General features: G+C 42.1%; 1 protein-coding gene across 1 annotated transcript in view; it reads left to right on the top strand.

The window, feature by feature from the left end:
* Positions 1 to 15,618, top strand: part of plxna4 (plexin A4) — a 215,328-nt gene that overhangs the window by 146,532 nt on the left and 53,178 nt on the right. Inside the window, exon 6 of the mRNA XM_035147688.2 lies at positions 11,911 to 12,034. Within this exon, the coding sequence (XP_035003579.1) occupies positions 11,911 to 12,034 (124 nt within the window). The remainder of the gene's footprint in view (positions 1 to 11,910; positions 12,035 to 15,618) is intronic.

The raw sequence follows: 15,618 nt of genomic DNA, 5'->3' as shown, positions 1-15,618 counted from the left end.
AATGAAGGCAGGGGTCATGTTAGGTTAGTAATGGTGCCTGACTGTTAACAAGCTTGAATCCTAGTCGGGTAGAAAATATTGCTGCAGGACTTGAAAGCATCCTAATAGAAAAAAATGGCTAATATCAGTGAAAATGCAGCAGAAACACATTCAGTCACTAGTTTTCAATTTTCAGACTGTATTTTTGAGATGTGTCTTTTCATGGCGTTCTCTTGAATCAACAAAGCGTAAGTGTCCATCACTCCTGATACTTGTCACCTTCCAACCCCCTGCAGAGAAATATGCAACAGGTATCGCTGCGTACAATTTAAATATGCTGAAGGATAAAGGAAGTCGAAGAAAGAAAAAGTGCTGTCTCGCAAGAAAGATAGTGTGACCGTGAATTAACAATGCGTCAAGTCTGTCCTTGGTGAGTAGGTCTGACACACACATTCACAGGAACACACACACACACGCGCGCGCATGACCCAGAGCCCTGCTCGTCAGGCATCTCAGCCATAACAAATACAACATGTCTTAACGCAAGCTGAGCTATTTGATATTCAGAGGGTAGAAATATTCATCCTCTGTCCTTCAGTCCCCCGCTCGTCTCTTCTCCAGCATCTTGGAAGAATAACGTTTTGTATTTCTATCACTCCAAGAAGTGACAGAAATAAAATAGAAAGATTGGTGCCTAGAAAACATAATTCCACAATCAGTGTATTTGGTGCACCGAGTTAAAATTAGTGCAGTCTGACATGAAGGTCCTTAAATCCTTCATAAAATGTATAATTCTCCGTTTTTGTCAAAGCTACGTTAAAGTAATTTTTGTGGCTGTTGTGTTTCCCATTATTTAGCTTACTTTCATTTACCTAAATTGAATGCACAAAATAATAGGAACACCTGACAGCATAGTGCAGCATCAGGGACTACATTCTCTGAAATGATCACACAAATTAATCAACACTTCTTTAACACAGTTTCCAAAAATTACCAATGTTCTTTTTATCATTTACTACATGTGCAGGACATCGAACACTCATTTTATAGACATCAGATAAACTTAAAGTGGGAGTAATTGAATAGCAGCAAACATCAGTTGCTTGTACAGCTTCTAATACTTCAGTATCCACACGTACACAGTAAATTCTAAGCTTTTGTCTTTTTTCCTGCAGTAATACTTAATATTCTCTCATGTTAGCCTCCAGCTCTCCAATTGGCTGCAAGGGCCCTACTCAGTCACATCTTGAATTGATTAACCTGACATTATCGTATGCAGCCAAAGGGAGGAACAATGAATGAGCATCCATAAGTGAATGAATTTGATGCTGTCAGCCCACAGGGTCAGTGTGTAGCTCTGCAGAGGAAAAGCCACAACAGATGCGTGTATATTTATAAATATATATGTTATAATGGATGATAGTTGTTTTGGGCTCACATTGCAGCATTATGCAGTGAAATGTTGTTTCCTGGCCTGGCCACGTGAAAGATATTTGTACTAAGGATGAAAACAGACACCAAAACTCTAGGAAGTCTAATCATTTAGAATTCACACACACACTCTCTCCCACCCACGATTACTTTGTGCTGAAGGAGCAGTGTTGAGGGGGAAGGATAGAACGCTGCTCTTCTTCAAAGTCTTCCTCCAGATAGTTTGTTGTTCCCAATCAACCTTGAAATCACCTCACTGGTCTGAGAGCAAACAGACGTGCAATCAAGCCCTCTCCCTCTGTCTCTCTCTTTCACACACTCTCTCCATCTCCACCACCCCTATCTTAGTTGTATTATATATATATATATATATACCCTTCTTTCTACCTTCTTTTATCAGCATTGCCTTTATTTACTCTATAGATCGGTTAGAGGAGCTGTTAGAGAGAACACCAGGGGAAGAGGAGAAAGACAATCAATAGTACAGAGGGAGGAAATCAACAGGAGTGGATGGTGCATTAGTTGTGTGTGTGTGTGTGTGTGTGTGTGTGTGTGTGTGTGTGTGTGTGTGTGTGTGTGTGTGTGTGTGTGTGTGTGTGTGTGTGTGTGTGTGTGTGTGTGTGTGTGTGTGTGTGTGTGTCTAATAGCAGCCATTGTCCTTGACAAACACCGCCTATTTATTTATAAAGGCAAACGTCTTCAATAATCAGCCACAAGCTTGACTTTGAACGTTTATGTGTTGGCTGTATATAGATAAACGCTGCTATTTTTCATATTAAGTATATATTCTGTCTCCCAGCACCAAGCTGCCTCTGTTCAAGCAAACCTGAAGCCTCACCTGTCAGCCAAACTGTCTCGGCCTATCAAAGTCAAGACTGGAGCTCTCTTCTGCCGAGATGCACGACTTATGCTAATGCCTGTCGAGCGCGGCGGGTGAAACTTTCCGCTCATATCAGCCCGTCCTTTTCATCGCTCCTCTTCTTTCCACTCTTTTACCGCTGACATTGGATGTCATACTCTGTCAATCAGAGCCTCAAGGACTCCAACAGAAGATTACCTCAAAGAGAGTATCTGTCGAGATGTGTACAATAGCAACCTTAAATACATATATAGGCGACCTGTCATATATATGCATATTTTATATTTTCTCTAGTTCTGTGATAAATAAATACTTACTTGGTATTGTGCAAATTTACAATGATGAATTTTGGCCATTTTATACCACATAACAAAATGTTTACCAGCCAATGTTAGGTGTTTTTTTGGCAGCGCAGCATTACTTATATAACCAGACAATTCTTTTTCACCTTGACATAGTGTTTTTACATACTGGACCAAACAATACATAAGAAGTCAGATATGGAAAATTATGTGTTTTTTAACTTTAAAAACCACAACTAAGCTCAATGAACCATTTTTTTCGAAGTTGGGAATTCAAATGCACGTTGTAAATGTGAAGATATAATTGCAAAACTAATATAACATCCAGCTCTATGTAGCTATTTAAATTAAGAAACTGTTTTGGACATATACATATCTTTTCTTTTAAGCTATGCAACTCTTCGAAAGAGTTTATGTTCAACCTGTAGAGCAGAATGCACAGATTCACACATTTTCAGTACGACAAAAAATTAGGAAGATATTGAAATATATCTTGCATACTTTTGCTCGTGTAAAATACGATTTTTCACTGGCCGATTAACACCAAACAAAAACTTGCAGAGCTTCAAGACAGCTCTTTCTCGAAAGCTATTTAATAATCACTTATCTTTGATTTTATAGAATTCGTTGACAGTCTATAGTTTGACATTGCATATTCATTTTTCTGTGTGGTTTCCATCAACACTTCAGTCCCCAAGGCTCTTCTGCAATGAGCCAGCGTGTCAGGAACGTTCCAGCCACGTTATGGGTACGTTACCTCCCGTACTACTGCTCTGTCAGCTGTCAGTTTCGTAAGCGGTTAACTATGGTGTCACTGCGCCCGTCACGTGTGACAGCCAGACAGATTGGAAACCATATTTGGAGAAGTAGCTTCGTCAAATTGAATGTATTTGGCACGGGTGTTGAGAATATCTCTCGTAACTCGGTGGTATCGGTGTCAATTTGGACCAAGTGGTGCTAATGTTGCTATATCTTCACATTAATAATTAGTTTGACATATCTCAATCTCTGCTTTTGGCTGCGATACTGGAAATATTCCCAGAGTGCGGAAATCATCTTCCCTTCTTCTCCTTTTCAGTTTCTCTTTCTCTCTTCACGCCCTCCTTCTCTCTTCGCTATCATTCAAACCACATCGTACATAATACTTCTGTGTGAATGTGTATGTCCGTGCTTCCATCAATCCACTCACACTCTGTGTTTATTTAACATCAGTTTCATATGGTACAGTTTTGCTTGCACTTGCATGTGCACACGTGATCTGTGTGCGTGTCCGATTCCAGCAGAGTTTGTGCTCAGAGGCGTGTTTTGACCATAAAGAGCATCACTCTCTCCCACTCCTCCTCACTCCTCTCCTCTCTTCCTCCAAACTCTCATAAACATCGATCCCTCGTCCCTGAAGTGGAATGGGGGACAGTAAACTCGGCTGTGCCTCTGACCACGGGCAAAAACCTTTTCCTAGTTCATTAGAGAAGGTCTGTCTATGCAATCAATAGTAAACCTCCAGAGATAAACTGTGATATACAGGGGAGTCCTTATGAATCAGTGGACCAGGACAACCGCCCACCTAAAACTGTTATGGGTTTGACTCTGATTGCTCCGACAATCACATCCACTGATGCACATTTTCCTTTGCTAGAATCACACAATCACTCCTTGATAAACAGCTGTCAAACGCGTGTACAAGCTTAGGATGGTTCAGGAAGTCATAAATAAACACACATAAAATGGCTGATAACACTTGCAAGTAACGCCGCGAAGCTTCCTGTCCTCTAAAGCCTTTGTATTCCCAGGACATCCTGGGCTCCGTCAAATGAATAACCTTTAGACGGGAAAAGCTAATTGGCAAATCCACTGAGCGTTTTTTTCTTTCTCTCGCTCTCATATTCATTCTGCACCGTCCGCCACTACCTGTCGCTGTGTTCACAGTCATCCGTTACCTCAGCGCGCTCATTACTGTGGTATGCCACACTAATTCTAATTACACTGCAGCGCCACAATTAGCATGCTACCAAGGACGCATTGTGCTTGGTTGCGGCAACCGCTGGCCTCCCCCTGGAGACGGCCGCAAGTGCTCTGACACATATTGTTGGCAGGGAAAGGCACCGATTACACCAGAATAGTTCCTCCACCATCAGTAAAAGTTATTTTGTTTGAAAACACAAGAGAAATAGACTCTAGACTCATTTACTTTATGATACAGACAAACCGAAACATTTATTAACTTTCCCACAAGTACAGGGACTAAATGAAAACAGAAAACAATCCAAACAAATTAAAATGTTACAGTTAAACTCTGCATTTTATATAATTTTTTTTTAAAAGTTAGTGGTGTGGATGAAGCCAATAACCTCTCTTTCTAAATGATTACAGACCTATACGATTTTAAAGCTCCTGCATCACAACCTAAGCTTCTTAAAGAATTAGTTGCAACCATAACAATGCTCTGCTCAGCCTCATATTCCCAAGTGTAGGAGCAGGTTTTGGGTTTTAAGCAGAGCTACAAAAAGTCTTGGTCAACTCAAAGTTAGATTTATTCAAAGTTGTTTCTTTGATCTGGAGATCCTTGCATCTATGGCACTGGCTCTGATGTCTGTGCCCAGGGGAGGAAGTGGCCGTCCCCCTGAGTATGGGTGACTGGTTTCAACCACCGCCACCCCCCCACCTCCCCTTCACCTTTCACTGGATGCTAAGGGAAGTTGAGAGAAGGGAACAAGGCCAAGAAGTGACAGGGGCATCAGGATGGAACGGAGTGCTGCACCTCCCAGTTCCCTCTCAACTGTCACCATCACACACACTCACACACACACACACACACACACACACACTCACACCAACCTACCACCAGCTGCACGCTACCTTTAAAGTCAGGACCATTGCTCACTGTCACCTATTGTCACCTCACCACACACAGGAAAACACTGGGAAATGGAGATGCACACACAGGCTCATTCTCACAGCGGGGGGAAGGTGTCTCGCTTTTATCCACCAGAGCAGGAACCAGACACAGGGACTGACGTTAGACAGAGGTGTGGTGACAGTCAAAGGAAGTGCAGCTACACGGTGATGAAAGGAGTGACATGGACAAGAGAGAAAGAGAGCAGGGATGAGAGATCCCCCAGTGAAGAGGAACCGTGATGGAGAACCCTCTGCCTGCCTGCCTGTCTCTCTCTCTCTTTCTGTCTCAAGTGCTGTGTGTGGGACGTTTTTTTGGACGAGTGGTTCTAGAGAGAAAATCCACAGAGACGCCTTCATTTATTTTAACGTGTAAAGTGCACTTGCTGTTACCGTGGTAACCATGTGTTCTTCTTAATTGAGACACACCCCCAAAGGTCACGCTCCAGCTTGACAGGAACTGGTCGAGTAAATTAAACTCTGGGAATCAGGCACTCCTAGGGGTGTGTGGTATCACAGTGTATATAATAAAACACCATCACATCCGATAGCACAGCCACTAGATTGTGTGTGTGTGTGTGTGTGTGTGTGTGTGTGTGTGTGTGTGTGTGTGTGTGTGTGTGTGTGTGTGTGTGTGTGTGTGTGTGTGTGTGTGTGTGTGTGTGTGTGTGTGTGTGTGTGTGTGTGTGTGTGACAGAGAGATGAAGGAAGTTGGTACCAAGTTTTAGGCACCAAAACTCACGTCAGAGAGAAACAGTTGCTGCTTGTTTTCCCAGAGGACCAATCACCATCTATTCTGCTTGTGTGCATCACAGAGAAATATAGAATTTATGGAGGTTTTGGAAATAATAAACTCTAATAGCCTTCCATTTTATTCAAATTTTGATGGAGCATTTATTGACAAAATCATGCCTCACCCTTTTTTTCTATATACATGTTTTAAGAGATTGTTTTTAGCTCAGATTGCTTTATACCTATGCAAACTCTCAGCAGCAGTGTAACTGTGTAATTTTCCGCTCAGCTGGTGTTCTTGCATTGGAAGTACCTAAAGGGGACGGCTCAGAGATTTCTAGACCTGGGGGCATTTACTTTGAAGTTTCTATGTCTTTGGGTTTGGGCTTATAAGAGAGACACTGCTGTGTGTGTGTGTGTGTGCGTGTGTGGTGTGTGTGTGTGTGTTTGTCCACAACGGGAGAAGCTGGGTCATGGCCAGTGGGCCAGGTAATGACTCTCCCACCGGTTCCTCCATGCGGATTTCTGCTCTGTGGACCACCTCTCTTAATGATAGTACATGGTGGCTCACTGTGTGTCTGTGTGTGTGTGTGTGTGGCTACATGTGCGAGTGAGAGATGAAGCCCGGCTGAATGTAGATTTGTGTCATTTGACTGGATCTGACATGGCTCCTGCTCTACAGTAACTTATACAGCCTCAGGCTATTAGTATGTATAGGATTCCATACAGTGTCTGATGATGCATGGCTGCTATGATAATTGGGTTTCAGTTGGACTACGGAGTGCCTATTTGTTGTGTATTGATTCAGTGCAAACAGCATTATAAACAGCCAGAAACCGAACAGAATAACACAACAAACACTTTAAAAGTTTTGGTTTTTCCCTGCTTGAGGTTTTACTTTAATTAGTATTATTGTATTGTATATTAAAGATAAACTGATGCTTGTTTAGACGTGATGTGTGTGTGTGTGTGTATGTCCACACTCGTGCCTGTTTTGGTCCAGTGACATAAGCATGGGATTGAGCTGCAGATGCCAGGACCTGGGCTTTGTGATAATTTAATAGCTTTCATTTCCCAGCCTGCTTGACCTTCCCCATGCCTCACATTAGATATGCATTACACCTGAAGTCTCACATGGCCAGATACACCTGCACCCTCCCTTTAGTATATTCTCTCTATGCTCCCCTGAGCCGCTGCAACCTGTGCCCCATTGATACTCCACCACTCTCAGGCACAAGGGATTAAGAGTGAAATTATATTTCGTTCCCATCCATTGAAATACCTAAGAACACTGTGTGATACTGACTTTGGTTATTGTGGTATTATTTTGTTGCTATGACAGTATACATTGCACTGGATGGTGAAATTACTGTCTCTGTTTAAGTTTTAGTATTATTCTGTTTGACCATTTACAGGATAAATATTATACAGACTTTAAATCCAAACTATATGAATCAATAAGTTATAAGTGTTTATCAGTGTATTTTAACTTAGGTGACTTTTGAAGATACACATATGAGGGCTATGTTACGGTGCCTGCAGTGAATTAGACTTATTTGATTTCATTTTTGCTCTTTGTGCACAGAGAATAACTGGATCATCTTGTTTCCTAAACATTATAGTGACACAAATCTACATCTACATGATAAATAGAATAAAACATATCCTCATGATCATCTAGCTTTGAATGGCCGTGACAGCCTCATCAGCTACAATTGCGGAGGCTCAAACTCCACCTCTGCCCTCTCCTCTCTCCTCAGTCTCTCTCTAATTGTATCACCTTATCAACGGCTGGGAGAAACAAGAGCGCAGATTAGTTTCCGTTCAGGGCCAATCTAATCCTTTCAGCTCGCACTCTCATCATGTGTCATTGTCAGTCCGTCAAACAGCTCGGGCGCCGTGTTTACCAAGCAAATGAAGGGACGTCGGACATCTGACTCCCCACGAGAAAGATTGGCTTTTTATGATGATTTCAAATCTAAATTGCTTTGATTTCTGCGTTTCTCTAAATGCTCCATTGTTTGATGTTTACAAAGGGAGGGATTGTTTCATATTGTTGCAAATGATGCAATCTTTTCGTCTTTCAAGGTCTGTCTGGATAGTAATTGAAAACAATTATCCAGTGCTTTGCTTTGATAATGCTCACCACTTACATCAGCTAAACCATGTACGGCATTATCTTCAATATCCTTTCACTGAGGCACCAAATCAGCCAGAGCCGCTACATAAATTCCCCTTCACAGCAGTGTGGATACTTGAATTAATCCAAATCAATATGTCTACATGTCCTTCACATCGGGGAGACATTCAGTCAGGATGTTGGGCAGTTTAATAAAGGCAAATGTTCATCTGCTAGTCAGGTTCTCAGATACGTTTTTATCTGATATATGCAGCTTAAAAAGAGAAATAATGATATTAAAGTAATAGCCTCAGTGATTGAAGGAGTGTTTTTCTCCACGATTATACTGCAGCTGTTTCAGACGTACACTGAACTCTAGAGAACCCATCATCTGATTCCGATTTTCCAGTTCTGAGAGTTTGTCTGAAATTGGCTTTTGTAAAAATGTTGCGTTGTAATGGATGTTTACTCTAGTGTGAAGGTACAAATCAGAAGGTTTAAACACTTACAAAATACCAAAACACCACACAATAGTCGTATGACGTTGCAATAAGCTGCAGAAAAAGTTACCACAGGACCTTTTTTTCACTGGAGTTCCCTGTGTTTTGTTGGTGTAGTCGTCTGTGACGTTACTCTTCACTCCGCCATTGAAGTTGGCTCATTGAATTGAATGACGAAAGCCGGCTTCTTCTTCCTCTTCTTCTTTTCTGTCTTTTGGTTTTGCTGTGGAGCTGTTGCCCGTCCCTCAGGGAGGGAGAGATGAAAAGAGGAAGAGAAGCTTCCCTGCGTGCTTCATGTCTGGGATGTGAAAGCTAATCATTCGACCTGTTGTCTGTTTCATCCTCCACAGCAGAATCTGTGACCTTCTGACTCTGACAACAAGATGAAACTTATGGTCCCTGCAGGGCTATTTGACACTTCCATAGATAAACATGCAGGCAATACAATTCACTGGCTCACACTATACCACCTTTCTTTATGGAAAATATGACTTTTCAGATTTGGTGAAGACAGTAAAAGTATATACAGTAAAATCTGGCACCACAAATATCATGACGGGACAGAAGACAAAACACAATCAATCTAAATCATCATGTTTGATTAAATGAAAGTGGGTTGTTGTTAGAGAAATCTACAGGAAGTCATTATTTAGAACACAAGAGTAAGATATTGGTTACAAACACATAGTGAACGGTGGACATGACCATACCAGTTTGCTATTGGTATAAAATTGTAATATCAAATATAGTATTTGTGCAATTAAATGGCTATAATGCATCAATTAATCAATCAATCAATCAATCAGTTGCTATTTGTATTGCACTTTTAATTCAAACAGTTCAAAAGAAAGGGCTTCTCAGTATAAAGACAGAAAAAATACACAATCACACACACACAAACTTACAATGTTACTTTTTCCCTCGGTGTCAAAAGGTATTAGATACTGGTTATTATTTAAGTTGGTTAATTGATGCACATATATGCACATGTTTGTATTGATTGATCGATTGGCTTGTGAGGCGCCGTTCGGTTGAGCCGGAGGTTCCACAGCGGGGAGGCCGAGGTGTTCCTCCGACCTGTTTGCCTGTGAACGAGTGAATAATGCACATTGATGTATGAATCAATCGTAGCAGAATATTTGGTTATTCCGAAAATAAAATGAAAGACTCATGTTGAGCGAATGTGTAAAACGAAGTGTGTCTGTCATACAAAACTTAGCTCTGCCTCCTCTCCTTCCCCCATGCAGGGTGTTCAGGCAAAATTATTCCCATGGGGCCCGCACACCTATTATTAGTTCCAGGAGGGTGAATACAAGCAGGAAGTAGGTACAGGGGAGTTCGGTCTTACTGCTTAATATAATAGGTTTCTATTTTGGAGCGGGTGCATATTTTTAAGATTATAGTTTTTGATTATATAGTTTTTCGAGTATGGATGTGAGTGTTTCATTTTGCAAATGGAACGTCCCAGTCCCTTGTTGGGCTCTAATCTCACTCTGTGTTAGTACATGGAACGAGCAGGCACGGTTCTATGTGAGAACAGAATATTCCTATGCTGAGACGTCACCCAGAACCAGCGCCGCTCCTCATTTCCCTCCTTTCGGCTGCTCAAGCAGGGCCTCACTCTGTATATACTAGTAGGTAAAAGTGTGCAATTGTGGATTTTCTGTGTGGATTGTTTGCCTGGGGGTACTTATATGATGCGGTCTTATTAAATCAGGCCTGGAAAAGGAGGAACAGACAGGAGTGATAGAGGAGCACAAAGGAACCCGAAGCGATTAAACCCCTACTCAAACCGGCTTAGCAGGGAAAGCTTCACAGAAAAGCCAACAATGGTTCCCTTCCTTTAAATCTTGCCTCTCGTTTGCTTCCCTTTCTTGCACTCTTTACCTCTCCTCCCCTCGCTCTCTACAAAGATTATTGCTTTTCTTTTTTTCTTTATGTCTGTCTTCTTTGCGGCACGTTAGGCTGCTTAACTTTACAATACATATGTCAGGTCAAAACCCACCCTCCCTCAATCTTTGCAATTCAGGATAAAAAGCTTCTGGCTGCACAAGGTGTTACTGTATCTCAAGACGTTGAACGCCTCGAAAGTCTTTCTTTCATTCGTTCATTACGACCTCTTCCTTTCTTTCCAGTCTTTTATTTCTCTAAAGGAGTTTCGGGGCACTCTCTGGATTTACTAGGCTGCTAATTGCACTGCAACTTTTCTTTCCCGTCCGAATCAATAGGGGATTAAAGTTGGAATAAGTTTACGAGGGGATTAGATGAGAGGAATGGTGTGTGGGTGGGGGTGTTTCCAGAAAAATAGAAGGTTGAGGTTATATCACAGTTTGGGCCGGTGTATAACTTCACAGCATTTCTCAAAGGTCACACTTTTATCCTCAGTTTCATCATTGTTTTGTCAGCCACTGTAATGTTTGACTTCCAAACTTTTCATGCTGAAAGAGTTGGGGAGAGAGGGAGGGAATGAAATGCAGCTCTAATACCCTGCTCACCTTCAAGCCCATTTAGATGTTCAGACTTTTGGGGATTACCTTGCAGTATATCAAGGGATAGAGTTTGGAACAGGAGCCAGAAGCTGCTCACAGCACAAAGGGCCCAGGCCGCCAACTCCCCAAAACACGGTAATGGACTGGATTAGACCACCTGGTTTGGCATTAGGAGAAAGAAGAAAAAAAAATCCATCCCTTCCTCCACCAACGTCCACATCTCCACCTGCACTTGGCATCGCCCAATGAATGCCAGTCATTAAGACAGCTTTTCAAAGACGAGGCCTACCTCGCTCCCAGCGGACCAGTTCCACTTCCACATATAGAGCAACCATTGTTTTAAATGCAACCGCTCCCGTGCCCCTGGAGACCGGGTTTCAATTCACCGGCCACTGTAGCTACTGCACTGCCAGAGAGGAAATATGATAAATGCGTCTATCTCCGTCCGTCAGGAAGCAGTGGGACATTCTCTTTTTCCCAGGTGCCAACAGGTGGAGAGCCCTGGTCAGGTTACCGCGTGCGTGTATGTGTACGCGTGTGCGTTAGTGTGTAATACTTGAATAACACGCCCCCCCCCCCTCTCTCTCTCCCTTGTGTTGTTTTCCAGGTGCGCCAGAAAGGAGAAATGTGAGCGCTCATCAGAGCCCCGTCGCTTCGCATCGGACATCAAGCAGTGTGTGCGTCTCAGTGTCCACCCGAACAACATCTCTGTGTCCCAGTTCAGTGTCACGGTAAGAAGAGAGAAATACACAATAACCTGATGTCTAAAGGTTTGTGAGGCTGCTCACTGTTTTTTCTAGTAGCAGACATCAGAAATGTCATAAGCACAAAGACAACAATAAACACAATTCACTTCTCACTAACAATAAACCTATTTCAATGCATCATATATCAACAGGCTCAACAACATCAATAAAATAACGGGATCCCACATACAAATTGATAAAATGTGATAAAATGTGAATTAAACTATTTGAGGAAGAAATGAGCAAACGCTTGTTTTTAATGGAGCCTCGTTGCTGAATGTGATGCTGCTGAGAGAATCTTGTCTGGCACGTTGACAATATTACACTCAAACGTAATTTGTATTGCGATGTAATTATGCTCTAGATAGTGATTAGAAGCCCGTGTTAACTGTGTAATCCTGCTTTACATTATTTCACTGGCTGCCAACATGCATCCCGCCAATTGCGACCTCGCAACTCCCCCGTCCAGTGAGATACTCTCCCAACAAATGTCAACAAACATTAACGGCGCACAGTTGTACCTCGGCTGTGTTTATTGTGATTGTTGGCAGCTAAATGTGACTCTCGTTTCATTGTAATACAGCTGCAGGATTTAAAGGGTCTGAATGGTATCGATTAATTCGCAAGGGCCCGTTGATCCATTGCAACAAAAATATCAGGAATTGTAGAAAAACTCTGAGTAGTCGTCAGGACTAAAACCTGTTTGGAGAGAAAGTGATGTTGCAAACTTGAATGACTTTGCTTCATTAGCTGATTTAGCTTGTGCTGCATTTGAGTGTAATTAATCAAATATAGACCTGTGGCTGTTTCCTCACTTGCACTGCACCTGGCTTCACCGTCACCAAAGGCCTTTTCTGATTTGATGATAATTTTTCACTGGGACATGAACAGGCACCTACTAATGTCTTTAAGTGACTGCTCAGGTGTGTGTGTGTGTGTGTGTGTTTATTTCCCTTTGGGTATATGTGATATTACCGGAGGTCAAAGAGGAGATTGACAGCAGCTGAACACGTTGTGCTGTTTTATATCGTACACTGCTTCCTGTTTGTATTCGTCAAAACTGAGGAAGATAACATATTTGAAAGGTTTTAAAATGTAATAAAAATCCCGCTGACCTCAACCACCCTAAGTGATGTCACATTTCAATTCCCATTTCCTTTTTAATGGCGGTTTGGAAATTGAATTTCAAAGACCAAGTGCATAAATATTCAATATGATTTTCTAAGGTCGAGCCTGAATGACTATTCTCCATCCTTGTTGCCCTGAGGGTCACACAGGGTGTTGATTTTCTGAGGTAAACCTCTGCACCGCTCTAATGATATTCATAGTGTGTGTGTGTGTGCGTGTGTGTATGTGTGTGTAAGCCTCAGCCTTTAGAGAGTGTTTAACCTTTTCTCCGCAAGCAGGCTTTACCCAAACACCGTGCCACCGATCTCCCATCCGACTGATTGCAGGGCAGAGGCCTCTGCCAGACAGACAGGGGCTCCTCCTTAACCTTTGTGTTATTAAATATTTGTTTGCGAAGATAAGACGAGAGAGAGAAACGGAGACACTTCACTGCTGAGATCAGATCCATTCAAAGAAAGAAAAATTATATTTTCTCTGATTTAAAATTGTTATGCTATAGTGTAATTGCCTCTATATGCATCCATCTGTTTTCATTTCAAAAGCTACAACAGCTCTAAACACAGATAAATCAAGACTGAATGACAATGACATTCATTATTTGTGTGGAAATGGCTGAAAAAGTAAATCAGCAAACATATTAAGACTTTATATCTTACTATATAATTAAGTAAGTACATAGGCAAATTATTTTGTTTTACATTATAATAAACAATGTCAGTGGATATAAAGTTCTCCTTTCTTTTCTTTTGAGGCATCGGCTGCTTTTAAATAATTGTCTCTCCCTTTTTTTTCTTACCATGGCAACATGAACAGCCCATCATTATACATCTGCAGCCTTAGACGTGGGGTTTTAGTCTGTGTATGTGCGGCGGGTGTTTCTGTTCACACGAGTAGGTTATTTTCATATTTATTCAGCCCTGCTGTGGCTGAGCATGGCCGTGACTACTCTAAATGTAATTGAGGAAACTCGAGGTCTGGCTGTATCCCCATTCTTCAAGGGAAAAATAAATTAGAGCGCGAGAAGAAGACGGTGAGAGGTGGAGGAATGAGAGGGAGGATGTGTAGGAGAAAGACGCCCGGTCATGCACTGTCCATCTTACGTGGGAAGCTATGTAACTGTTCTCATCCACGCTGCCGTCTTTTCATTAAACAGCAATATAAAAACAGCGCAGGTCAGCCCTTCTCCGGCGCTGAGGCAGCTTTCAGCAGCACATCACAAGTGTACTGTGGACTGAGCTTCAAATCAATGCCTGGACCAAGGCCCGCCGTAGACACACTTTTCTATCAATATGTATATTTTGGTCTTGACCCGGCTCCACCCGCTTCCCTGACCCCCTTTCATTTTATTTCTTCCTATTCAAGGACAGTGTTTTTTTGTCTTCCCCTCCTGCTCCACCTGAAGTCACTTTCTGCTCAGGTGCAGAGAGCTTACACAGCGTTTTCCAATGAAGTGGGAGAATTTGCATTATATATTTCCCAGAGTCCTCTTTTCTCACCCTGACCAGCCGCTTTTATGTCTGCCCTTTTCCCCCCCCATTCGTCACTGCCTCATTTGTTCACCTTCCTGCTGCTTCTCTTGTCCTCACTCTGCACTTCTTTCAGCCATCTACATTCAATAGGCTTGTTCCATCTCTTCTAACTCCTCATTCTTCCACTTCCAATGACTTTCTGCATTTATCAATTTTTTCCCCCACTTTCTTCAATAAAAACATTTTTTTTTCCCCCGAGCGAGCCGGGGAGTCAGGACATTAAGATTGAATGCGAAATCCATACAGCTCATTGATGCCACAAGGCATTATGGGAGGTGGGGAGAATGGTAGCAGCACTTGTGGCTGTTAGAAATATACGGTTTTAAGAAGCTGCTTTCAGTGTTTTTATGTATGACTCATTCAAAAGTCCTCTGGCCACTGACCGCCCCGCAGATGGATCCTCACTCTGCACAGATCTTGCAGCTGTGCCTCTCAAGAGTCACATTATGTTGCCGTCGTATTTGAAAACCATATTGGCCCTGAAACAGAACTGAAGGGCTCCCAGATGCGGGGGTCTCAGTAGCATGAAAGCTGTCATGACATAGATCCGACTTGTTTATCTCTGACCGGGAATGTGATGGAAATCGTTGAGCTGGTAAATTTGTGATTGAAAGTGGCGACAGGAGATTTGTTTAATATGTTGAGCCAAAGCATTTATTGAAATCTGATTGGTCCAGAGAGGGAGAGGAAGTTAAAAAGTGTAATACCATCAAATTCTGCTTGAGGCTGTATTTTCCGAATCGGCTCACATTGCACTTCACTCGACAAACACAATATATATAGTACAAATAAAATTATTCTCACTACATATATATCTGTATTATCATAAACACTGAGGGTTATTTTCTATAACCTGTAGTACTTAGAAATAACTTTTGTAACTAGCTGACCGTGAGACACAGAGATACTTGC

This window comes from Hippoglossus stenolepis, chromosome 22 (genome assembly GCF_022539355.2).
Source record: "Hippoglossus stenolepis isolate QCI-W04-F060 chromosome 22, HSTE1.2, whole genome shotgun sequence".
NCBI lineage: Eukaryota > Metazoa > Chordata > Actinopteri > Pleuronectiformes > Pleuronectidae > Hippoglossus > Hippoglossus stenolepis.
This window is presented reverse-complemented; position numbering and strand designations above follow the sequence as displayed.